Here is a 26720-nt window from a genome sequence, read left to right as displayed (position 1 = left end):
CGCCATTCTGTCTCACTCCATGATGCCGTGGCACTGATGCATGAAGAAATGCACACCTGGACACAGCAGCTTGCAAGTGCTTCACAGCTGGGAGAGGTGCCAAGGATGGAGCGGTCCCATGGGACCAAGGAGGTAGATTTTAACATTATGAACTCTTTTCTAACAAGCCTGCTTCTAAAAAATACCACATTTGCTGTCATAAAGTGCTTAGAATTGATTCTATATAAGATTAATCCAACAAAAAAAAATTTAAAAAAATAAACTATTGCTAGCTTTCTATGAATTTTAGGCCTTTGCAAGAAACGAGGCCATCAATCCACCCTGAACTGGCTGCATGATTGCATTTCACTGAGCTGCCGCTCTCAGAGCAACAGCTTGAAGCTGCCCAGTTCCCCCAGGGCAACGCTGGACCAACAGGACCCAGCATGACCCACAGCATGGGGCTAGAAGTGAAGGAGCATGGCACAGGCTATGGAGTCAACGCCCTGCAGAACGAGGCCACTGCAGGGCTATCTGGCAGTACCATGGGAGCTCCTGTCCCTGCTTCTGGCTGCCAGCATGCAAGCGGTAGGCGTCAGGCACCCCACAGCTCAGGGTGGGTGAGCCGCAGGCACCGGGACAGACTTTGTGCCCAACGAAGAAGGACTAGTAAGAAATTTCCAGGATTTGGCAGCAAGGGGGAAAAATTTTCAGAGGGCTGTTCTGGACACCACTAGCTTCTGTTCTATTTTGGGATCCTGTCCTCACATACACTCTTCCAAGCCTCAACACTGGGAAATACCAATACACTTTTCTAATTTTTCCAGCAAGTAATCTCATTAATAATGCTATCTAATTATTTCTGAATTTGCCAACATAGTTCCTCCCACACAAATAGCTAAGCAACGTGCCTCTTCTCTCCACTCAGAAGAGAAGCAGGAGGGAGTTCTCCTTCTGTGAATTCTCTCATCTCTACCCATAGGGTCATCTTTCTCATTTTTTTTGCCTTGTCTCCTCTTCCAAACCTTTACTGTGTGGCCTTGTAATGCTCAGTTAAGCAAGGACAGCCAGGACAGCTCTCCCACCATCTGCTCCCCCACGCTTTGCCTGAAGAACAACGGGATGAAGCAAAACATCACTCCTCTGCTCCACCGGGATGTCACTCTGCCCTTGCAAGCAGCTTTGGCAGGTGGTGTAATGTGCCCACATGCAGTTGCTGTGAAGCCTCTCTCCTCCTCCTCCTCAGCAAAGTCTGATCAGCAGAACAATCCCAATGAGTGGATGCAACAGCATCACCTCCTGCCGTCATGGAACACCCTCTACCGTGCAAACCGGTTTGTGAAGGCAGCAACGAGGTGCGCAACATCACTCACTTCTATGGTGTTTGTAGGGTGATAAGGTCTTCTGCATCAGTGGTCTGAGCATGAGTGTGGTGTAGATAATTCCCTGGCTGAGGAGCTCGAATTGTGCTCCGAGTTGCCGTGGAGCTGGTCAAGGTCTGTGCAGGCAGTTGGGACACACTCTGCCTCTTCTGGCGTCTCCTGCTGCTGTGCTGCATGGGGAAGGCAGTGTCAGAAGATGGCTGGAGGAAGCCTGCGATGCCCAAAGAGCAGGGTCTTCACGCTAGACCTTGCTGGGTGATTGTCTCCTCTTCGGCCCGAAATGGTCCTCAGGTGTCCGCAGCGTGCAGCTCTCTCCCAGACTCAGAACCAGGAATCTATTTCCTGCGACGGTCCAGAAACCAGACAGCGAGATCAAAGGTCACTAGAGCCTGCCCTCAACAGGCCAAAACGCCCCAAAGTGGGCACTTCCAAAACTCTTCTCTTCTGTTTTAAAGCAGCTCATGTTTGCATGGCTGCCCCGTGCCTCAGATGCTTCCCAGGCCTGAGGAGTGGGTCTGGAGGGGGACTGTCACCCTGGAGCTCAGCAGCTGAAACCCAGGTGCTTCAGCGCTGAAGCTGCAGACAGCTTCCCTGGATCTGGCCCGGAGAGCTGGCTCCTCCCGTCCTCTACCAGCAGGACAGCGGCAGCGTCACATCTGCACCAGAGGCACGCTGCACGCCCCAGGTGCAGGAAAGGATGGCCGATACGAAGGCTTTCCCCTGTTCATAGCTGCTAGTGCCTTGCAAGAGTTCCCAGCAGGCTCACTGGGAATCAGAGTTTGCTGTGACAATAACAATAAGAGCAGATTTCTATTTTTGTGAAAGTGTGACAAAGCCATTTCCAAGGCTGCAGTCCTTATTTTATGGGGAAAAGTCACTTTTTAAAACCAAGATATAATATTTAACTACGCTGCAGACTGACAGGTTTCACCCCTTGCACTTTGAGATGTTAGAAAGATATATTTACACTGTCAGAGAGCACTCTTTTGCATTTGGCCAACACCAGCAGTCACAGATACCTCCGCCACGCTGGAGGCGTGGGGCAGACGCGCGGGCGCAGCGGATGCACAGGAGGCAGCAGCCCCCCCTCCCTCTGCCTCAAGGGGCGTGGGAGCAGCGGCAGTGCTGCTGCTTCCAGCCTTGCACAGCCATATCTTCTTCGTACCAGTTTTTCTCCCCGTTGTAAACTCAGCTCCAAGCCAAGCACTACCTTCCTTGGCACCCCTGCACACTGTCTTCTCCTGCTTTGAAGCCTTTTCCCATATCTTTCCTCACATTTTGCTGTCCAGTTTACTTCACCCAAAACACACCATGAAGGATTCTCCTTATTACCTTTAAATCTCTGTCCTTCATTCTCCAGAAGGGATTGTTCCACCTGCGGACCTTCATCACGGCTGGGACTTGCTGCCCTAGGACTGCTTTACAGTGCTCACATCTCTTCCTGCCCGTTATCCCAGCTGGCAGCCAGGAGCCATTCCCGCTCCAGGCAAACAGGCTTGCAAGGGGAAGAGATATGAAGGGAAAGAGCAGAGGAGCCCAGCAGTGAGGGGACACGTGCCTTTGACACATGTTACTGAAGGTCTTCATAAGAGGACAAGCTCCCAAGGAGACAGCGTTTTGCCCTGCTTTCAGTTTCAAGCCCACTAGGCAGGAGGAAGGGGCTTTTCCTCGTACTCCATCGTCACGCTTGGGCTGGCTTCCAGTCCTGCTCTAGCCCCTTTCCTTTGTTCATCTGCAGCTCTCAAATAGCCGCAGAACAATGGCCGAGCCGCGGTGTGTACACACAGCTCTTCCTGCCCAGCCTGCCCCAGCCCTGGCCCGCACGTACGCCGGGCTGAGCAAGCCACGGTTGTACAAGCGCAGTTTGTGGAGTGACGACAACAGCTTCCACTGGTTTTGAGCTGTTTTAAAAAGAAACACACAGGCACCTTCTCATGTAAACTCCATGACAGTGGCCTTAAAAACCCAAGAAAGTCCTCGGAGCGTGTAGGAGCACTCACCCAGAGCTGCACAAGGCTGCATCTACAGCAAAACCCAGGGTGTGAATGTGGCAGAAGCAGCTGGGTTCAGTTTTCTAAAACTGAAAGACAGCTTTTGCCCCAACTGTAGCTGGACTGAGATTTTCTAAGCCTACCAGAAAGGCCCTTCTGATACAGACCACATCAGTAAATGACATTTTTCCACACTCGGCCACCTTCCGTCACCCCAATATTCTCAAAGGCCCTGCCCTAGCAGAAGGTGAATGGATGTGCCACTGCTTTGTGTGGACTTGCAGTGCATGGAAATGGTCACTAGTATGGGAGCGGGCAAGGATCACAGGAAGATGGTGCCAAGGGTTAGGGTCATGCTTAGTTATCTGTCAGGACCAAAAGGAAGAGAAAGCAAAGCCATGGCATGATGCTGAAACTTACCCCCCTTCTGAAGTATGAAAAGTGGACAAACCCTGAAGGTCATGGTGGTAACCAGGACCGGCTTGCCTCCCTTGGCTCCCATGGCTGCTTTCAGTGCTGCTCGAGTTGGTTTTCACCAGAGGTTTCTTGCTGTATGCCCTGGCTCTTGACTCTGCCTCAAACCCGTTTAGCGTTCTCTGAGCAGATCTGTTTGCCGCGACTTCATGCCTGTATCCATCATACCTGTTCTCATATGAAACAGGGGGATTTTTTGACAATTTGTATCCATGAGAAATCAGTAGATCCTCGACACTGAACATATTGTGCTGGTTTCACTCACAGCTGTGCCATCAGAGAGCTTGCTCCAGCAGGACCCATCACTGGAAAACAAAACCAAAAACAAATGGAAGGCCGCTTTAAACAGGGAAAGATATTTTTGATCAGGTGGTAGGTTGCTGAAGCTAAGAGTCTCATCCCCTAGCCTTGGTCTTCCACCCTTATAATAAAACAGATGAAGCAAAGTGCATGCAGATGCTGATGAATCATGCACTGACCTTCCCTAGACAATACACCTCCATGCACGCAGCCAAGCAGCAGATGCAGAGCTGCTGCTGACTCAGTCTGTTTCACTGGAGAATTCACTGGTGATTGCAGCTTTCAGAGCTCACTAAGTGATCTCAAAAAAAATCTTTGCACAGGAGGTAAGCCCACGGTTTGAGTCAGGCATCTCCTTAAAAACCAATTTTTCTCCAATCATGGAGAGGTGTGCTCTGTGTTACATTTTAAGTTGCCGCAGGAGGAGGGGGCGGATTGCAGGGCAATATGCCCCTCCCTACAGCTCTGCATATTCCAATTAAGAAAAAACATTCACATGACCAAGGACAAAATATGCATGAGATCAAAAATGAATTATGCAACCACATGAGAAACCCAGGTAATATCATGCAATACCCCAGCTAAACTGCTCTTTTTACAGATTGCTTTTTTATTTGGCCTGCGTTGGCCTGCTGGAAATCAGTAATCCTCAACTAGAACAATACAAAACCTAAGATTTCAAGTGCTTTCTATTTTTACAGCACAATTCCACTGCGTGAAATGACTGGAAACAACCTGAGATGCCCGTGCCTATTGTGTCTCAATGATTTCTGAGACACAGGACAGTCAAGATTTTTCTTCCCAGTGACAGCCCTCAATGCTGCACTGATTACAGCAAAGATCCAGCAAACTGAATTAGTTGGCTGGAAACAATCTCGATTGTCTATGCCACTCTCACAGCTTATTATGGCAATTACAGAATACCCATTCTTCCAGAGTTTTAAAGCGAGTGGAAGGTAATGATCTATTCTGTAGGTTGCGCACAACAATAGACCCATTCTAGTACATTCCTCCTTGTTTGAACTGTGTTACCAGAAGAAATAAATAAATTAATTAAAAAGGTGGATAAAGAAGTGAAACACACAGAAATAGATTTGTTACGTAAAACATACAACACTCAAGATGATTTTCCCTGCATGAGGAGTTCATTTAACATGCCTGGTGAGTAGTGTCCTCAGTAGCAGCAGGTCTACCTGAGGGACAGGAGCCCAGCACTGGCAGCTGCTCAAGAGGAGACTGTCTCTGCAAAGATCACGAGAAGCAAGTGTATTTTCTGCACTGGACTCTAGCACTTTTCTTGGGCAAGAAGAGAGGGAGCACTTTGTTCACTGCTGTTCACAATCACTTACTTTAGATGGAGCAACTGCTGAGATGGTTGCTGCACATTTATTAGTACCAAATCTCTCAGGCTACATATATGCAGGAGTTGATGGGTTGTCTTAGAATATAAACCAGTTTCTGTGGTGCAGCACTTTGTATATTCTGGCCACTTTGTGCCTATCCAGCGCCTCATCCATTTTCTGCTCCCGCCCTGTCTCCTGGATGCTCTGCAGACTGCGGAGCCGGTCCGGCCGGCCGCTTCGGGCCAGCTGGTGTGTGGCTTCTGGCTACGTAGGGACCCTCCGGCCGCCTCTGCTCTGCGCTGCCCACCGTGGCCACGGCACTCGCCCACAGACACCCCACAGCGTGGAAAAACACGCACGATTTTTATGCAGAGCCACACTTTAACTGGTAACCTGGAACGTTGCAGAAGTGGCTTTTCAGCCTGAGAGCCTGCTGAGCTCTTAAACCGGTTTGTCTCTAGAGCTTAATGAATCTTCCCTTTTCACACACATAACAGTACACACCCTTTAAAAACAGAGAAATAAAGCTCTGTGCCGAAGATATTTTAGGAGTATCCCTTGCTAGAACAGAACTCCAAATTCCCAGTAAGTGCTCTGAGTAAGCGAGCCAGCAGCAAGTACAAGCCGGTAGAAAGCAGGGAGGAGCGGGACCCTTCCCTTTTGGACGAAAGGGAAGGCTTTGTGGGTTATTTTTCAACGCTGACCTAAAAGCCTGATTTTCCATCCACCTGCTGCCCTGGACTGTGCAAGGAGCCAGGTACGAGCAGAGCTAGGGGAACAGCTGGCTGCTGGAGCTGTTCAGCTTCTAACAAGAGAAAGATCCAATGTGACTGCCATAAACAGCAGAAAGCCCATCAGAGCACTCACAGGTGCAAGGAAGAAATGTGCTTTTCCTGCTATTATTGTCAGGCTGGCTCGCAGTGCAGCTTAACCCTCTCTCTACCTCCCGCTGCAGCCGTGGTGCCATCAGAGAGACAAAGACAAGTGGGCAAGAAACCTCCAGCGCCTGGGGTTTACTCTGATCCTCTTTTTGGCACCGCTGGTGAGGAGCAGCAGGGTGGAAACGCACCACGAGGAACTGGCACGACTGTCTCCTCCTGCTCTGCAAACTCATCACGTGTGGAAGGGAAAACCCCGCAGTGCTACGGGTGGTGGATAGGCCTGGCTGGGAGCGGGATGCTCTCACTGTGCCCATCACAGCTCCTCAACGGGAATGAACAAGGTAGAGAAGCCTGCACCCCTCTGCCCACCGCAGTGCCCTCGGCACCAAACCCCCAGTGAGCTCTCTCTCCCCAGACCCACCCCATGGACAAATGCTCCGTGCTCACGGCACAGGCTCCCGGGAGCCGGCAGCAGTGGTGTCGGGTGGCCGCTGGCCGGGACGCTGTTGGGACACACGCCTCGACGGGCTGCACGCAAGCTGCAGGGAGGTACCGTCCCCCTGCATCAGACCTGGGCAGGGGAGCCAGAAACCCTGCCTGAGCAAAGCCTGCAGGACATCAACCATGTCAGCACCCAACGTCTGCAAGGATGCTGGCCGGCTTTCCAAACCTGGCTGCGGCGCTGAGACGTTCTTCCCACCCTCCCTTAGATAAATAAATCCAAAAAATAAAATCAAAGGAGTCGGATTGGCAGGAGTAACAAATCCATTGCTGCAGCGCTGTCTTGTAAATAATCTGTCAGACTGGGCCAAAGAGTAAAGGCTGTGCAGAGCTTCTAATTTGAGGGAAGATCAGCCACGCTGGAAAACAGTTTGTTTTTCCAGCGCTCATTTGTTTTGTTTGCCAATGACATCAGTGCTTTCTGATAGGGTTTGCTTCCTGAGGATGCCTGCTATCTTGCCAGCGTTTCCGACTTGTCCCCGTCAGCCGGTACAACTCCGCATTACACTGGAAACAGGGGCCAAGCTTTTCTCTGGAAACTTCTCAGCAGCTCTCTCAGATGCAAAGAAACAAGCGCGGGCTGAACGGCGGAAACGGCATCAGCCCCCACGTACGCAGACACAGCGGGGACTCGCAGCCTCGGCCAGCAGGACGCAGCGGGACCACCGGACGGAAACGTCCTCGGAGCACCTCATCTCGGGGTGCTGTGTCCAAGCACGGGGATCGCATCACCGGCCCTAAGAAAAGCCCAAAGCACTCCTGAAAGACACACTGAAGAAATCTGGTGCTAGAGTTTCCTCTGAGCTGCTTCTGGAGCCCATTCTCGGTCAGGGAAATGCACTGGTTTCTGTCGACAGTCTGCCTTTATCTGCAGGTTTTTTCAGTGGCAGGGGTTCCCAAGAGTTATTATTTTGGGGGGTACCACCACCTGTACGATGACCAGCGCCGGTGATGAAGAATGCCAACCCCTGCAGCAGCAGCAGAAGCAGCTCTGACCTCCGTGCATCGAAATGGCTTGCATGCCGTTGAATCCTCCCCGCACGGTGTTTCGAGCAGCCCATCGGCATGCTCCCTCCTTCATCCCTGGTTCCGGAGAGCGTCCTGGCACAGCACCCACATATCATGTGGGAGACCAGAAATGAAGAGAATTCGGCCCTGGCTGCCCTCTGTTACATCTCTCCTGACCTCTGCTACTTGAAATAAAGTGGAAGGTGGCAACCCTTTCACTGTTTGAATATGACCCCTGAAGTCCTTCTTGCACATGGTTTGCCCTGCCCACCTCTGCAGAACTATTTATAACATTTGTGCAAGCGATTCTGTACAACTTCACAGGAAAGAAAACATTGAAGGAACATGATTCATATTGCAAAAATGAAGCATACAAACATCACGAATTGCCAAAATCAAGGCACCCTGCATGGACGCACGAGCTGCTGCCGTCTGTAATTGCGTGACTTCAGGCTACTGAATTCTGCAGGACTCCTGCCTCAGTCGATGTGCAGGCTAGGTGAGGCTAGTCTTCCCGGGCTTTATCTCTAGCAGCTATCCAAACACCATTCTGAAGACAGAGTTACTAACAAAGTGTATTATCTAAATGGGTCGCACATTAAACTAGCTTATCTTCACCCATGTCTGGGTGACATTATTCCCATTTCATATCAGACGTGTGCCAGACAGAAGTATTTATGCAGACAGACTAAAATGAAAACAACTCACTCCATTCTAGGTGCCCAGTCTGAAGTGCCTACAACCTGATTTTTTAGAGCACTTAGCCTTAAAAGTGAACTAGGTACATTCGGAGCAACTGCTGCAAGAACCTAGTGCCCCTGCACATCAGTCCAAGTGTGGCAAGTCAGCTGTCCACACAATGAAGACATGGGATAAGCCAAAAAATGGGTTGCAGTAACCATCGCCCTGCCCATCTCGTTCAGCACCAACACTTTTGTCCAGGCAGCCCCATGTCCCTCCCACTCGCGTCAGCTCGTCACCACCATGCACCCTGGTGCCTTCATTCTCCACTTCCCCAGGGGTTCTTCTTGCCACCCCCAGCACCCCTTCTCCTGCCTTCCCGTCTCCTGGTCTCACCAGCCTGGCCGCCCTTCCCACACAGCCCACCACTGCACCAGCCAGTGCACCCTCTGCTCCTGCACCCCTTACAGCTTCTCCTGGCCAGGCCTCGGTTCACGTCCATCGCCCCAATTTCCTCCTGCCCCTCCTGACAACTGTCTTCTGTCCCGTCTACACTTCCAGCAGAAACACCGCTGTGCCTGCTCTCTGCTCCCAGGCCCAAGACCCTGTCTCACCCGTACCTGGAAAAAGCAGGAGCCGTCATTACGGAGACGATCCAGCTCCGCCAGCGCAGCCCTGGGCAGGGGCTCTGTGCCTACATGGCCATGCTCTGCTCACATGTCCCTCACAGCAGTTAGGGCACAAGCCCCCGTCCCTGCGTGGGGCTGGGCCACGAGTGGGATGCTCAGCACCAGAGGCTGTGGGGGACTGACGGGTGGGAGGGAAAAATCTTCGGAAAAGATTGCAGCTAGAAACAGACATGAGTCTGCCAAGAACATGCGTGGACGTCTCGGAACCTTGTCGCCATAGATCCTGTTCCGTAACATGATGGCACCGCAGCTCTCGATCAAACAGTTGGAGGATTTCTTTTCTTTCTCCTTTTTAATGTGGGCAAAACAACATTCCTTCTCTCCTCCCTCCTCCCCCCTGGTTTTTCTTGGAAATGGTTGAATTGGTTTAGCTGACGATATTAAAATTAATTTAGCCCGAGAGAGAGACACAACCTGAAAGTCTCAGATCAAGTGATAAAAGCCTGACAGACTACAGGAATGGAAAACAGGTTCTTGTAGTAGAAGTTTTAGTACTAGATGGTACTACCTCACTCAGTTTAAATATAACCCTGAGCTACATCCCAGGAGAATATCTGAGTCTTCGGCCATTGTAATTGCTCCTTTTTTCTCACTCTGGTTTTGCATGTGTGCATATGCGACAGCTTATCAAAAATAAACACATTAAATTAGGCTTCTACCTCCATTATTTCATTTGTGGGGGGGACAATAAAGTCAGGTGGGACTGTAAATAGCGGGCTGCTGTGCGTGCAGCCACCCCGGCGCGCCGTGTCCCTGCCCTGCGCTGCAGAAACAACCACCACCACACTCACTGGCTCCATCGGGAAAGATAAAACTCATGTGGTGGAAGAGCCTTCAAAGTAATGTCCGCTATGATCCAATATTAGATATTTAATGCAAAGATAGTCTAGACCACAGGAGAAAGTGAGTAGAGAATATTAACGTAAGTTGGATGTATTCAACTGGGCAGGGATTAATTAAGCGTAGGCTAGGAGTAAGGAAGGAGTAGGGAACTAGCCAGGGCAGCCTCCGAGCCATGACTAAATACCTCCTAGAAATTCTCAAAGGACAGGCGAAAGGCAAACCTATTATCTAACTTCAAACAAAAGGGGGAAGGAGACAGATCTGAGGTATCATAGACCAAACAGCCTGGCTTTGGTACTGACTCAGACAAATTATTATTCAACCCTCTTGTAATACTTATAACAGGTGTCGATCTATCGCGGAGCGGGAGAGAGCGAGTACGCGATCCAGGAGGAGCAGCAGCATTTCCAGCTCCCTGCTTCCCGCCCCACGCTGCAGCTGCATCACTCCCACATGATGAAGTCATGAGAAAACAGAAAACACAGACTTGTCAAGAAAAAATTAAGTCTAATCAATTTAATTTTCTTCTTTGACGGAGTTGGGAGCATAGCGACTAGGGAGGAAAAAATAGTAGAAGTCGCACATTGGAACGAGGAAAGCTTTTGATGGATACATGTGATAGTCTTACATTCAAACTAGATGAATACAATTTAGGTATAATTTACTCTAGATGGGTATACAAATGTTTCGAATCTGTACTCAAGGAATAGTTAGTAAATTCAATGTCAACCTGAAAAGACACATAAGGTGTGTGCCTCAGGTCTTGCTCTATTCAGTATTTCCATTAATGACTTGCAAATTAGAATAAAGATTACAATCATAAATCTGTAGGGAGTGCTGCGAGCATTTTCAGTGATTACAGTTGAATAAAATCTTAACAAATTAGAGACCCAGTCTGAAATGAATGACTGAGATTCAGTACAGGCAGGTGTAAAGCACTGTGCTGAAGAAGAAGGATGCAACGAAAAGGTGCAAAATGGAGCGGTATGGCAAAAGAGTCTCAGGGGCTAGAGCTGCAAAGAGAGGAGGCATCAAGAGTAGCGCAGGGCTTGGTATACACAGGCAAGTATGCTTGGAGATACACCAAGAGGAGCACCGCACGTCAGGCTCTTTACTCCTCCCAGCCCTACACCCAGTTTTGGGCCCTATCTCCAGTGGGACGCTGCTCCCTGCCACTTGCTGACGAGAACTAGAAGTTTAGGAAGCGTGACCCCTTGAGAAGGGGGTACAGGCAGCGGGCTTGTTTAGTTGAAAGAAAAGAGAGGAGGAATGCAGGTAAGAGAATGAGATTGTAACAAGCTTCAAATGTGTCAGGCTGCTAAAAGGCAGTGATAATCTTGTCCTGCTCCCTGCGGATGTGGAAAACTGAAGAGACTGGCTTAGCATGCAGCAAGGGAGGTTTAGGTTAGATGTTAGGGGGAACTGTGTAGCCATGATGAACCACTGGTTACACTGGGAGGCCGTGAATCTCCATCAACAGAGGTTTTCGAGCACAGGCTAAATGAAGAGCTATCAGGAACAGTGCAGATGAAGCAGATTCTGCCTCCAAACTAAGGGATTTGGGATGGAAACAAAATATTTTTACATTCCTCCTCTCCCTCCCCCCCCTCAAAAAAGGTGTTGCTTTGTTGGCACGCTTCACACCTGGAGTTTCCAGACTTCAGATACTGAATTATTTCCCACCTCGATTCCTCAGTGACAGTTTGCTGGCCTCCGTTCTCTCCTATGGGGCTGTCTCACTGGGTTTGTATTCTCACATGAACCATACAGCCAGACACAGCTGAGGAGGGTCAGTGCATTGGTTCTGGGGAGCTGAAGTCCTCTGGGGATGCACAAAGAAGTGGGGTTGGAACCACAACTCCCCAGGGTAATACACAATAAACAAGACTTGTTTACCAGTCTGATCTTCTGTCCAATCAAATCAAAATCTTTCTGTACAAGATTCCCAGCCTTATAAATAGCCACTTTGCCTCAATTACAATGTGGCTTTCCTCCCAATACTACTGTCCAAAGTAAATTGAAGACTCTATCACAAAATGCCACCAGTGACCTAGCTTGCACTCCCTTTCCTGATACCCTCTGCTCCGCAGGGAAGAGCGAGGGGGTGCCAAGGGCAGGCAGGCCTGGCAAGGTGGCAGGCACCACTTGGTAGGAGGAGAAACTTTGCCCCTCCTCCAGGGAAGGGAGGGACAGGGAGACTGAGACACAGGAGACACGCTCATGCTGAAGGATCCCACACAGGGAAGAGGCAGTAGATGACGTGAGTGGAGGCTCAAGAACAGAGTCCTGACCAGAAGACTTGTATCAAGATCATGGACACACACCAAACAAAGCTTCAATAAAGTTCCCATCGCAGCCAACACCGAGGGCCTCAAAGCCGCTAATGCTAAATGCACAGCCACCTCTGCTGACTGCATGGGAAGCAGACGTGCCAAAGTCATTGCTAGAAGATAAGCCAACTTTGTGTTGGCTCTACACATCTTCCCAGATCTGCACATCTCTTCCATTAATCTCACAGAAATTAAAAAGAAATCTGTGAATGTTTGTGTTTAACCCTCATTACCCATGGGTAGGAGAGTTCACATTTTTTCTCTAGCACAGAGATTCACAGACAGTGAAAATCACAGTTCACATCCTCTTTGCATTCTTTGAGTAAAAAGTCCTCACTGAAATCACCAAGGAACTGTGCCAGAGAATAAATTAATAATACGACGTGCCTCCAATAAAATTAGGAAGTGTGGAGGAGAAGAGGAGCGAGTGTTAAAGAGTTTATTTAACTCTCAGAAGGTAGTTACTCCTGTCTTGTATCCCACTGGTGCAGATGCATCAGCAAACCCACTGTGGCATGAGGGAGCAAGAAGCATCTCCCGGGGAGACCTTAACGAGTGACGGCTGCTCCCCAAGGGTTGTCAGCTCCGATTGTTAGGAGGCTTCAGGTCATATTTCAAAGTTTGCCTTCTCAAAGTTGCCAAGAAAAAATGGTAGAGAGCTAGTTTGGGTTTTCTTCTAAAGTAATGTGCATGTTTGAGTACTGGGTTCACACAATGCTGAAATACATGTCTGAGGGTGCATGGATGGGAGTTTGTATCTGAAATAAGGTTGATTTTTAAATTTGCCATCGACCAATCCAGCCCCGACTGAGCACCGATTTGCTGAGGCTTACACGCATCCAAACAGAAGCAAACGCATAAAAGGAGAGAGGAAACGTCCAAGCATGCACAGATACCGCTGCTTATATTAGCCGGTTTTCGAAACGTCAACAGCTTGCTTCCACCGATGACAGAGCAGCACATCCCTCTGCTGAAATCAGTCCAGGTTTTTTTCAGAGAAGGAGCGATTGTTAAAGCGCACTCACTGCTGCTCTGTGCTCCAGACATAACCAGTCCTTAGACCAATTGGCAGCATATGGCCTATTTCCTCAAATGACAGCTTTTGTTTGTCACAACAGGAGGACAAAATAGTACATTTATTAAACAAAGCGTCATTAGCCAACTCTATCCCTCCCAAAAACGAACTGCAGAAGAGGATATTTTTTAGGACTCAGACGAATGTTTCCATGCTGTTTACGACACTTATGTACAGAGCAATGCACTCTGGTGGAATAAAGCACACGGAGTCACATTTGTTGCTCACACCTTAAAATCAAGATGTTAAGGGTTAATCATCCCACCTAAAATACCTGTGGCAAAGTGCTAATAAGCTACTCCCACGCTAGGACTACATGGATCATCATTATTGTTTGCATGTTTTTTGACAGAAAAGCTCTCTATCCGTACAAACCAAAAAAAGAAAAAAAAATCTCAACAATAACAACTGTATTAAATCTTTCGAAGCACAAATTTTTAATAAGGGATCCATCATACAGCTGAACATCTTTGAGGTGACAGTGACATGACTTCTAGAGCCTGGGCTCTGTGATCAAAAGGATTACACACATTAGCATCCCACTAATCACAGCAGGACGGGCCGGCCCATCAGGCCAGGACTCATGGAGGAGAGATCCGTAAACAAACACTTTCTCCCGCTCACAAAGGTGGCTGGGAGCAGAGGCGCTCCAAGGTTGGTGTGGTCTTCTCCTCTTTCAAAGAGATAAGGACTGTGTCTGCTGGAGTAAATAAATTCTCAGCACAGTCTAACGCATCTGTTTGTTTACTCATTTTCGGACATTACCATCCTCTCCCGTGCTGTTATCCCTTTTATATTACCCTCGTATGTATAATCAGATGCCCTCTCTTCTGGATTGACCCTTTGCTTCTTCCTGTATTATAGACGCCTTTGATCTTTCTTTCTTGCATCTGTGTGTCCTGCCTTGCAGTCTCAGCAGGATTTCCCCCCGACCCCTTGCACTACCAGAAAAGAAGTGCCAAAGCAGGATTTGTATGCACAAAACACTGCAGAGACACTGGAGAGGCCTACACGCAAGCGCTGTTAGGCTGCGGAGGCACTGCGTGTGCTGGGCAGGGCTGCCGCCCGGTGGGGTAACCCCAAGCTGGTGAAAGGTGGCCCAGCTCCTGGGCATGGGAGAGCCCCCGGGACCAGCAAGGCGAGCAGCCACCATCCTGACGGAGGAAGCGGGACCATCCTAAAATATCCGAAACGGCTGCTAATTTTCCCCCTTTCGTCACGCACTTGACGACTTGCGGGGTGCCCTTGGCACTTTCAAAAAGCAGAACTCGGCCTTTCACTTTTTTCTCTTTTTTCGACTACCTCAGATTTCAAAACCTCTTCCCTTGCCCCACCATTTGAGGTGTTCCAAGGTAGGGCTGACAAATTCCATTACTACCGTAACTGTAGCACACTTGGGCAACAGAGGCTGCTGCTGGCACTTGTTCTCTGCAGGCTCTGCCAATACCAGCAGAGCTGAGGGTTATCTCTGGGCAGACGTGAAAAGATGCCATCAGTTCACATAGAGACCTTAACGATCGCATCAAGACCGCTGAAAGGCTGACCAGCCCCTTCCTTCATAGCTGGAATGGGTGAGTAAGCTTCCCCAGCAAGCCCCAGTCCACTGGCTCTTGAAACAAAGCACAATAACAAGGTTGCAGAAAGAGCGATAACCCTTTCCACTCAAGAAGTGGAAAACAACATCTGTTAAAAACCAAATAAACCGGTGTAATGGCTTCAGCAAGAGACCCAGAGGATTTCAGAGATGCAGCTCGTGGCTTGGTCAACACATTGTGGACAGCAAATTACAAGAGAACAATTGTTTCATACCAAACTCTCCCACCCCTGAACTCCCTCAAGGTTAATTAGGATGGCCTCCGGCCAAATTAATTAGAAGCGAAGATTTGGGCAGGACTTTGCTATGCACTCGTAACTAGTTCCAAGGTGACCGAGAAGTTCAGAAATGCCTCACCTTCCAAATAAAGCCTGCTTGGCAAAAACCAAGCTCGCGTGGGCCATGTCATTTCTCCGACAATCAGGAGAAACACTTAAGAGTAATCTTCCCCTAACTAACGGCTAAGGCAGAAGAATTTTGTGCATCCTTCCCACTGAACAATATGCCCTTGTTTATTTTCCGTGTGCTTTTTAGGTCATAAGAGGCCAGTGAAATTATGCATCTGAAGAACAATATTCTACTGTAATACGCCACTTGATACACACAGCCTGGCGGGCTCCGCAAGACCCGTCTCTTCCGAGAGCTAGCGAATACACGTTGTGGCATGGATAAATCCTGGCCACCACTACAGGGAGGGAGGGCGCAGAAGTGGGCCCAGCCTTCGAAACAACCGACCAGATTGGTGTTTCAGCTGGTATTAGAACATGCCCCGGTGCCACAGCCGAGGACAGCATCCTGCCTTGAAGGGGACAGCCCTGCCCAGCTTCTCTGCCCCATGGCAGCAACCAGCCTTGACCTCCTCCGGGCTCCTGTTGCCCTCAGCATCCTTGGCTGAGGGGGCAGCTGGCAGGACCGCGCTTCTTTCCTCCAAGCAGTCCCACGGCGAGCATTGGAACTGCAAGAGCGTAGCAGGGTAGGGCAGATCTAGCCTCTGTGATTACAAACTCAGGCGCTGGCACAAATTGAGGCTCTCGCAGCGACTGCATCTCTGAACTGCAGAGCCCTTCTCTGTCATTAATCCGATATTCTTTACTTTGAAGCCGGAAGATTGCTATTTTCCATGTGTCTGCTACCCACAAACAGCAGCAGCGTTTCTGGGCAGAATCAGAACTTTTAAAGTAACAGAGAGAAAATGCTTCAGCTCGTGCGAAGCAGCGTAGCTGAAAACTTTCCGGCAGGACACAATTCTCATTGTCGCTAGCCAAGATTTAATGTCTTGACTGTGTGGGTCAGACTCACTACTCAGAACAGTTACACCGTATTTTCACTTAGAGACGCGGGCTGTAATAACTTAACGTGTAGGGTCCGTGCCACAAAAAAGCCGTTATTCCCAACTCTCGACAAAAAAGAAAGGAAAATTAAAAAAAAACCACCAAAACCTCAATAGATGCAAGAGTCCTTTGGCACAGATCCAGCAGCAGACCGAGGCCGTGATTTGTAATTCTGAGGCAATTATGAAATGACATAACAGCATGGATGTCCTTCTGACATAACAGCTGGGGTTTTTTGTCTCCTTCACAACAGCGCATGGTTTACAACCACCACCAAAAAGGAAATAACCCCACAGACCTCTCTGACTGCTCTGTAAATACGGGAACATGAACCGACAGCGAGCGGGGCGGCAGCTGATGTTTCAGACCCTGATGCCACATCCCGGACGGTGTCAATGGGACCCGACACCGAGGCGCAGCCGGTGCCCCGGTCCCGCAGCGACAGGCGTTAAATAAAGCCGAGCGGGCACCGAGAAACTTTCCCCGGGGACTCCCGCTCAAAAGCCGGCTCCCCGGGGGCGCGACGGACCCTCCCCGGCACGGCGGCGGGGAAGAGACGAACGAGCAGGTGCAAAGCGGCGAACGGGAACCCGCGGGATGTGGGAACCGAGCCCCCCGCCCTCCCGCTACCCGCTCCCCCCCCCAACCCCGGCCCCGACCCCGCCGGGACTCACCTCTCCGGGCCGCTGCACCAACCTCCGCTGGCGGCCGGGGCCGCCGCGCTCAGCGCCCGCGGCAGCCGGGAGGGGCCGGGACCCCCGCGGGGCGCGGGGGGCGGGGCGGGGCAGTGGGCGGGGCGGTACCTCCCCGCGCACTGCCCCGCCCCGCGCCCCGCCCTCGGGCGGCTGCGTGCCGGTTTCCCTGCTAAGAAGTCGTTGCGGGATTTTTTTTCCTTTCTTTTTTTTTTTTTTCTTTCTTTTATTTTCTTCCTTCTTTATTGTTTCCCCCCTTGTTTTTTTTACTTCTTTTCTTTTTCCCTTCTTTTTTTTCCCCTTCTTTTTTATTTTCCCGCCCCCCCCCCTTTTTAATTTTTTTGCCTTTTTTTTATCCACACCTGTAAACCGTCCTTCTGCATCGAGACACGACCATAGAATCAGAGAATGGTTTGGGTTGGGAAGGACCTTTAGAGGTTACTTAGCCCAACCCCCTTGCAGTAAGCAGGGACGTCTTCACTCAGACAGTGTTGCTCAGAGCCCCATTCAACCCAGCCTTCAACTTTTCCAGGGATGGGGCATCCACAACTTCTCTGGGCAACCTGTTCCAGTGTTTCACCACCCTCATTGTAAAAAATTTGTTCCTTATATCCAGTCTAAATCTACCCTCTTTTAGTTTAAAACCACCACCCCTAGTCCTATCACAACAAGCCCTGCTGAAAAGTCTGTCCCCACCTTTCTTATAAGACCCCTTTAAGTACTGAAAGGCCGCAATAAGGTCTCCCCGCAGCCTGCTCTTCTCTTGGCTAGAGAGCCCCAACTCCCTCAGCCTTTCCTCGTAACAGAGATGCTCCATCCTCTGATCATTTTTGTGGCCTCCTCTGGACCCTGTACCAGCAGTGAAACGTGCGTGAGGCACTTGCAAGCTAAAAAAGCCAAGCCCTGGAAGGTCTGGTTAGCTTCAAGCACCAAAGCCCCTCTGTTACTCCCTGGCAGTGCATCCTCCCAGCGGGATAACCCCAGGAGGCCCTGACCCAGGAGCCCGCCCCGGCACCAGCAGCCCTGTTGCAAACGTGCTCTGACATGGGTTGTTTTCTCCAAAAAGCTGAACAGGCACCTCCCACTCCCTCCCTCCGCAGCTGAGCTCAACACAAGGCTCAGCTGAGAAGAAAGATGTCAACTTTCTCAGCACAAGGAAAATCTGTGGAAGACTGGGGTTCATCAAGGATGAAGGGGGACCAGAGGAGACCCTTTCAAAGCTCACTGTGCCTGCCAGCACCCGGCCACAAGCCCAAAGGGCTCGTGCTTACCGTGGTTTTCACTGGGACATCCACAATCACTTTTGAAGTGTTACCAGTTGACTGCTCCCAACTCTTCCTTGCCCATCATTTATTCAGCCTCTAGCATCAGGTGAATGATTAGCAAATCTGTTTTGATTTAATGACACTCTCAAAAAAGTGTGTTTGTAAATCATTTACTTCAGTAATTGCTTGGGCCCATCAACTGCTCACCATGTCTTAAATGAATTTTACCCTAGGCTATCAAAGTGCTTTATACATGCTCACAATTTAAGTCCTATTCAATACTCACTCCAGTTAACAGTGGGAAAACAAGGGCAGTGAAGTTATGCGATGAGTCCAAGGTCACGGGAGAAGTCTGCAGGAGAGCCCAGAACCAAGTACAGGTTTCCTAGTGTCCCAGTTTTGCAGGGAGCTGGGAGTAATTGTCATTGACCTGCTTTTCTACAGACATCTCCTTTTGTCTTCCAGCAGTGAGGCTCTGAGCCTGCAGCCGCTGACACATGAAGCGTCCACCAAGGGCAACAACATCGGCAGCGGGGGGACCTCCGGCAGGACCCCGCGGAGGCACCTCACACCCCATCCCTGCAGGGTACCTGCAGAGTTCTCCGTGGCTGTGCTGGGAGGGAAAGCACCGTGTTTTCCCATGGTAAAGCCTTGCAGCTGACACAGTCGATCAGCAGAATGTTTAGGTTTTGCCACACAGCAGTTTCTTGTGGGTGTGACAATAGCATGGGTTTCCATCAAGGAAGCTGTGGTGGAACGAGTTAAAGTTTATTATTCAAATATCTTGACTCTGACAGGCAAATTGGGAGTTGTGGGTTTTTAAAATACCTGTCTCTACCGTCTTGTATGAAAAAACTTCCAGGATGATTTTCTCATCTACGTGGCTGCAGCTCAGAGCTGTGTGTTCTCCTTGGTTATAGAAGACAGTCCTGTGGACAAAAAACCTTTTCTCCCTGTTGGGTAGTTACAAGGCACCACACAGAGCAGGTCCTCGCTCCGGAGCTCTCGGCTCCCTGTTGTGATGCTGCTACGGCACTGGCGTTAGGGGATGGGAAGGAGGGGGGGGGCTGTCAAGGTGAAGGGAAGGGACATCATTCTGTCTTCAGGAGGTCACAGCCTGCAGCGAGTATGACAAACGCGCAGAGAACAGCACCCCTCAGAGCTGCCTCTCTGTACCTGGGGGGTATTTTTTGTTACTCCTCTTCTGAGAGCACTTCGTGGGCTGCAAAGGGAGGCACAGCCCACGGAAGGAGACATTTCAGCAGGTTTGTTTGGAGTCCTGCATCCCTGAAGATTTCCCCCAGGTGAAGTCAAAGGGCCTTCAGTTGAGAAACAGAGCTTTTCTCCGAAGAGAAGAAAACAGCCGCCCAGGCTTCTAGATCTCCTGTTATAGAGAGAAGCCTGAAAACCTGAGAATGTAGCTCCATGGTCAGACATTGGAAAGCAAATTACATGATTTTTGAAACCATCCGAGGGATCTCTTGGGTTGGATTCACAATTAACGAGCAATGCCAGCTGACAGCCCTGAGTCGTGTCCCAGTAGGACGGCCCAGAGGGCTGGTGTAACGCATGAAGCCATCGGTGTGTGGTTTGGGAAGTCTGAGAGCTGTGCTCCTCAGCAGCAGCGCGGCTGTCAGGGACTCCCTGTGCTCCTGTTGCATCTTGCCTGTTAGGGAGCAAACGCTGTGGGCGGATGTTGCTTCTGGTTGTGCCTTAGCTCAGTGACCAGATCGATGGGGTTGTGGCCTCAGGTGGCTGCTGCAATGCAGACTGACTGCCAGGAGAAGGGCAAAGCTGAAGAAAAGCAGAGGAGGCAGGAAAGAAATTCTGCTTTTCAATGGTCAGAGTAAATGTGCACAACTGGTGGAGCATTGCTCCCCTGCAAAGCCCACAGTCCTGCGACCACCTGGGGAGATCTGCCTCTCCTGGCTTTTTCTGGAGGAGGGGATCGTAGTCGAACATTCTTCAGTTCAGAGCTTCAGCCTCAAGTAGGCTGGAAGAACTAAATGTGGCTGCGAGACAAGTGTACAAATGGGGTTTGCAGAAGAAAAAAGAGTGTTAAAGCCTCTGCCCTGCCACAGAGGACTCTTGAGAAGGGTGAAAATCGGTGTGAAGGGGCAGGGTGACACAATAGGGCAGCAGAGACAGCCGTTATTGCCCCTCTGCTTTGCACAGCTTGCAGGGGGCAAGGAGGAGGGCGAAGAAACCGTCAATTAAAAGCTGACGGTGGTTGTGTGGCAAAGGCAGGTATCTGGACAGGAGCATGGAGGGGCTGCACGAACCCAGCAAGCACAGAGCTGTCCCCTGTGTCACAGCGGTCAGGTTCAGGTCAGCATCCCGCGGGACACGGTGGAGTGGGTCTGCATGCCTGGGTGAGCGGGGAACGCCAGGGCTCGGCTCCTTGCGAGACGAAGGGCAGCGCCTGCAAGTCTGAGTGAGTGGCCGTTACGGAGAGAAATCGTGGAAAACAGAAACACACAAACACCAGAGAGACAGGCCAGATGGGGGAAATACAGATGAATTAATGCACGGGGAAGGGGAAAGGAAAAACACACAGGCACGCTGCACGCCAGCCAGCTCTTCAGCAACAGCACTGCTGCGTGCCATTGCTGTGATGAGCGAATGGGAAGTGCTGCTCTGCTCGGTGCAAGTTACTGCTGCTTTATGCCTTTATAATTCTCTCTGGCCTCAAAATCTCCCTGATCGGGAGTCCTCTGTTTATATTTTATGTCCCAGCACCAGTGCTGCTGCTCGAGGCCAGAGCTTTCCTGCCATTCCTACCGAGCTTGTGGCAGGCTTGGAGCCTCATTTCTGGAGGTGATCCTGCATTAATGGTTTTCACATTGAAATCTAGCAGATTTCTTCATAATTTGGAGTGCTTGGAAGTGACTAGGTGCATTAATTATTCCCCGAAAGACTAACAGTTTTTGTGTAAGATCCAGTTGCCAGGAATGTATTTAGGAACATATGCTGAAATCACCACATACCTGAAGTTTACCATAACTAACTAGCCGCAGATGTGCTATTAAACCCGTGCTTATTTTTTCCTCTTGTCCATCCTATATGGCATGCAACAGCCACGATATATTAAACTTTCTTAGAACAGATGCTAGTCATAAACAAAACAGCTATTACCCTTTTGCAAGAAAACATGTCACATTACCCATCCCGCCAGTAATCATCTGTTTATAGAATTGGCACCTCTTTTTAGTTTGGAACAGAGGAGCTTCAGATATTTTATTGCTACGTCAAGGGAAACACTCAGCATTGCTGTGGAGTGGTGATGTTTTCTTTTTCCAGTTCTTTAGTGCTTCTTTAGCTGTATTTTGACCTGGTATTTGGGGATTCAACCCTTGAACCAGTTTATCGCTTCCCAGCATCCCAAAGAAGCAGATGGGATGGGGGTGTATTGAATACGGGGAAATAGTTCACGCTGCTGAGCGGTGACCATTCTGCAGGGATGATTTAATACACAGCAGTCGGTGTCTGTGCAAGGTGCTGGGCCACAGGCTGCTGGGGAGGAGTAACAGTGCACTGGTGGAGAATATTTTCCTTTAGGCCTAAGGACTCAGCAGTTATGTCTGTTAGATATAGCTCAGAATCCCAAAGTACCACACACAAATGTGTGCTGGAGGGAGGAGAAAATGGGAAAAAAAGCGCTAAAAAATAAAAGGCTAGTTAACATGGAGGAGCTGTACACCCATACCGTGTGTGTTCCTGAACATTGTGAAGAGTGGCGAGAAGGCTAAGAGGTGTGGCACACAAATTACCCCTCAGAATTTAGCTGGTTTAAGTTAGGGAAAATTAGGCAGTGCTTCCAAAACTTTTGAAGTGCTAAATATTGTTAAAATAATCCTCACAGCTCTTTCATTCAAGGACTTGGCTCAGGGTACTCAGCAAATATTAATGAGTTTCTCATCATAACACCCAGGAGAGATGGGAAGTCATCACAGTAATTACCCCCGTCGCCCAGCTGAGGAACAGAACAGTCAGGCCTCATTTTTCAGGAGAGTTTCCTGACCAAAATATTTGTACAGTCGTTCAGCTGAAAAGCTCTCGAAGGGTTAGGAGCTCCAGCTGGCCTCCCAGCAAGGTGTCTGGACTGGGGAGGGAGAGGATTGTCCCCAAAAGTAGGGGAAGATGAAAGCGGAATAGTTATGCAGCAGCAAAGCATATTGGTGTTGGATCTATCCTATTTTTCTAAGTTTAAAATTTGGATGCTTACTACTCTAGAGAAGGCTAATCACTGCATTCACTTAATAAAGCAATATAGATTTGACGCATTACGTACAAGGGTACACGAACAGTACAGTACAGATGTTATCGCAGCTCCATCGATCTCCACGAGGGTACATATGGAGGCTGAGCTGTGACAGCCACATCGTCGTTCCTGCTAGTGATGGGAGCTTCACTCCTTCAGCAGTGAAGTCTCACAGACACTGGGAAATGAGGTCATAGCTGAGAGGCATGCAGCCGGGAAGTGATCTTTTTCCAAGCACAGGCAAGGTTGCAGCTTGATTTCTCTAATCAAAAAGAAGGAGTTAGTAAGAGCTGCGGATTCCATTAACATCACTGTGTGAACTAGTGCTGGTGGAAAACACACTTCAAATAACATAAAAGAAGAGCGGGCCCTGGTCCGATCTCATGTATTACTGCAAAAAGTTGATGATCTCCAGGGAAGTGCCCACTTCACCACTACTTTTGAGTGCTCAGCAGCTCCCAGCTAGCACTCAGCAGCCCATGGGGTCATGCCTGACACCCAGTGTAGGTGTAGCCAAGCAGTGGGATCCACCCTGTCCTCCCACCAAATTTCTGGCTACACTTCATCACCGTCCAACTGTGACTCCAGATTTACTGTGGCAAGTTCAGCTACTGACCTGTTGGAGCTACAGTGAAGGATGAAAGCAAACTCAGGCTGTCCACAGGCATTAGCTAAAAATTCTTTGCCTTTTTCATGAAACTAATTGCAAATCTACTTCAAAAAAAAAACCAACTTCATCTTCAAAACAGCTGCAAACATATTCTTAGTAATATCGGTAGTTTAACTTGCAAAGACATAGCGTGAGCTGAGCAGCTCTTTATCTGGGAGAATGGAGTCTGAAATAGCGGGGCGCCTGGGGGAAGAGATGCACAAGGGACAGGGTGATAAAGGTATGTGAAGTAATGTAGAAACAGGAGAGGTGGTTTGGGAATGTCTCCTCCCTTTCCTGAAGATATATGTGTAAACAACTAGCTGGAAGATGGCAAATACAGTGCTAATACAAGGATTCTTATTTATTTCCACTGATATAGCTAAGCTGTGAAAATCACTGCTGTAAGATACAACTGAAACCTTGAAGTTTATAAAGAATAAACAAAAATACATACTGATGGCTAAAAACCTATTATTACAGCAGCAAACATAAAGAAATAGAGTCTGGAGGGGTTATGCTTTTCAAAGCTTTGACCAAACTGTAATTACTGGCAAAATAAAGGAAACTTGCCCTGGAGCGGGTTACCCCTTCCCGCCAGCCCCGGTCACTGCCATTTGGAGGCACGGAGGTGCTGAGGGACCTGTGCGCAGCCGGGCAGGGGCAGGTAGCGGGACAGGGAGCCGGACCGGCAGCTCCAGGCTGTGGGCCAGCCATTGGCATGGTGGTCGTCCTGCTCGCCTATAGCAGACAGGAGATGCACACAGCTCTGAAACCGAGAGACCATCCTTCCCACAGCACCTGCTGTGCTCTGGGCACGGCTCGCGCTGAGCCTCTGCAGCAGGCCCTGCCCCGCACAGCGCAGGTTCCCACTGGGGAGAGGGGAGCATCGCTGAAAAATCGCGTTTTAATGCAAAACCACAGCACACAATAAAAAGGCTTTTTTTATAAATACTTTGTGGCATAGTTCCTATTAGTTCCATATGAACTGAAGTAATAGCTCTTTAAGTTTAACCCGCCAATTTCAACTTTCAGCTGTGGTAACATTAATTTTCAAATCTTACGTTTCGAAAGGCAGCACTGCCCTTTCTGAAATCCTGCCTCCCTCCTGTAGTTCTACATGAGCCGGTTTTATGAGATCGAGGGGAGAATACTATCTATAGTAGGACTTTGGGGCTTTTTGTAAGAGAAGTTCAGCACAGCAGCAAGGGCAGAGCATGAAGAGAGGCTAGTCTGTAATGGGAGCACTCAGAAAGGTCAACAAGAGTTTGCAAGACCCTTTCACGCCAGTGCGTTCCCACAAAAAGCCTCACCCAAAAAGCTGAAATTACAGTCCTTCTCTGTTAAAGAGAAAAAATGTGAGAATGGCTTGTAATTTTTGAACCAGAAAAGCTATGTTTATCTTCCAAAGAACAGCCTCTTGAAGATGCGACTGTCATCCAGGGTTAAAGCGCAGACAGAAAGCCCACAGAGGGACGGGCTCAACACCCAGCACCAGACTTCTGCCTCCTCGGGCAGGGGGACGCTCCTGTTATCTCGCTGATATACACCAGAGTGTCGCGGCTTTCCATATCCAAACACATCTTGACACTGGAGATTACACAGATCCCGGAGCTCTGGAGGGAGGCCAGGGACGTGCACCCGCCCCGGAGCAGCTCACCACCACGGGAGCAGGCAGAGGCAGCGCAGAGAATCGCTATCAAAGAGCAACGACATGTCACGGCCGTCTCAAACGGGCCAGAGGGTCAAAGGATTATGGCTCAAATCCATTCTTCATAGAAAAATCTTTTCCAAATGCCTGACTTAGAGCTATGAAATTACACAGGGAGTGTGCTGTTATCTGTGGGGGTGGTACAGACCCACCTCCGCTTCAAGTGGGAATCCAAAAAAAGAAAAAAATAGCTGCACAGAGCATCCCCGTTGCACAGTCATGCTTATCAAGCTACTTTCCTTCCCCTTCACACCCACTGGTGCACAGGTTTAGAGGAGTGATTGGGGATGTGTCTTTAGCCCCACACTAATAAACTTGCCTTGTGAATGTATATTTTAGTCTTGAATTTAACTCTTATTTGCTCTCATAATATTTTTAAGCAGGGTATGCACTTCGGCAGATCCCCGTTTCTTACCTGCTCTCCACTGGAATTGCTTTTGGAGGGACTGGAGAGGAGGTACGTTTTTGGAAAAGTACTTTTGCCAAGAGTTTATCTGAGCAGCATTAAGGAAATATGGTTTTGATCCGTAAACTTTTAAGTTACAGCAACTGTGCAAAGGATTGCAGCACCAACACCAGAATGCCAGTCTGTGCCGTAATGGTTTGCAGGTCTGTAGGGACCATGTTTGGGTGTGAAAATCATTGAAATCTACTCCTTATCTTTTAGAGATTGATACTGATACTACAAAGAAATCTTGCTTGAGAGGTAGAGAAATCCAAGCTCTCATACCAAAATGCTTTTTTTTGTCAAGCTGAATTCTTCCATTTCTCTCCTTCTGTCCAGGACCAGAGGGAAAATGGAACCAAGCACCAAAATAATAGAAGATTTTTATTAGGCGAAGCCTCATTCAGAGTAATCAGAAGGCATCTATGTGCATTTTACTAGGTCATTTTGTTCCAAAGCCACATTCAGTACAATTTATGCAGCCCTCTGATTCACTAGAGGGCTTTCAGACTCATTGGTGGAAATTACACCTCTACTTGCACCATATTTTCTGTGCTTTGGATCAGAAACAGCCACCATGGAAGCCTTAATTTATCACATCCTTTCTTTCACTGACTCAAGCTTCACCCCTGACATTTGAACCTATTTACACAGAAATATCACGCAGGCTCTCCTTAGGGGGCAGGCAGTTTAAAGACCAGGATGCTGCAGGACCTTTCTATCACTCACACTCTTTAATCGCGTCACCACCCTGCCCAAACCCAGTTATCCCCATAAGCAAGTCCCTACTCTGGGGGGTCTCACATCCCCCTGCCCAGGTTGGGGGGGGACCTCCCAAGACCTTCCTTCACCTCACAAAGACTCCAAACCTAGAAGGAGATCCTTCATTCAAGCTGTTTTGGAGCGCCTTGTCTGTCTTTGGGAAGGCTCTGGGAGAAAAGCAACCAGTTGGCCTCCGAACGAGCTGCTGTTTGAAAGGAGACTAAACCCTCCCCTGCAAGGGCAGCTTGTAGTCGGGCAGACAACATCAGCGAAGCCAAGCTGCATCCACTCCAAGGAGAAAGTTAAAATAGAAATGAGTCTTCTTACTTCAGCTCTGCCTTTTGTTGTGCCCTGCAGGCAGAGTGCACCTGCGACTGCATGTCCTCCAAAGTCAAAGTACACTTGCCGAAAGTGAAAAGTGGCAAACACAGCCTTACATTTAGTTCCCATCATTTCTAGCAGAGCTTCTGTCCTTCTGCTATTGAATATGAACTTGGTGGTCATGAGCAGCACCACAAACCATGTAAGTACTT

General features: G+C 49.3%; 1 protein-coding gene across 4 annotated transcripts in view; it reads right to left on the bottom strand.

Moving 5' to 3' along the window:
* Nucleotides 1-26720, bottom strand: part of JCAD (junctional cadherin 5 associated) — a 68974-nt gene that overhangs the window by 15589 nt on the left and 26665 nt on the right. For 2 of the 4 annotated variants that reach the window (XM_075419624.1, XM_075419620.1), the window contains exons 1-2: nt 17077-17167; nt 3773-4131 (exon numbers count right to left, since the gene is read on the bottom strand). In XM_075419624.1, coding sequence (XP_075275739.1) covers nt 3773-4071 — 299 coding nt within the window. In that variant the 5' untranslated portion in view covers nt 4072-4131; nt 17077-17167. Of the gene's footprint in view, nt 1-3772; nt 4132-4305; nt 4325-17076; nt 17168-26720 lie in introns of those variants that run through there. The other 2 variants (XM_075419623.1, XM_075419621.1) reach the window with 2 other exon arrangements.

The sequence above is a fragment of the Opisthocomus hoazin genome, chromosome 4 (genome assembly GCF_030867145.1).
Source record: "Opisthocomus hoazin isolate bOpiHoa1 chromosome 4, bOpiHoa1.hap1, whole genome shotgun sequence".
Taxonomy (NCBI): domain Eukaryota; kingdom Metazoa; phylum Chordata; class Aves; order Opisthocomiformes; family Opisthocomidae; genus Opisthocomus; species Opisthocomus hoazin.
Note: the sequence above shows the minus strand (reverse complement) of the source record. Positions and strands in the feature narration are given on the sequence as shown.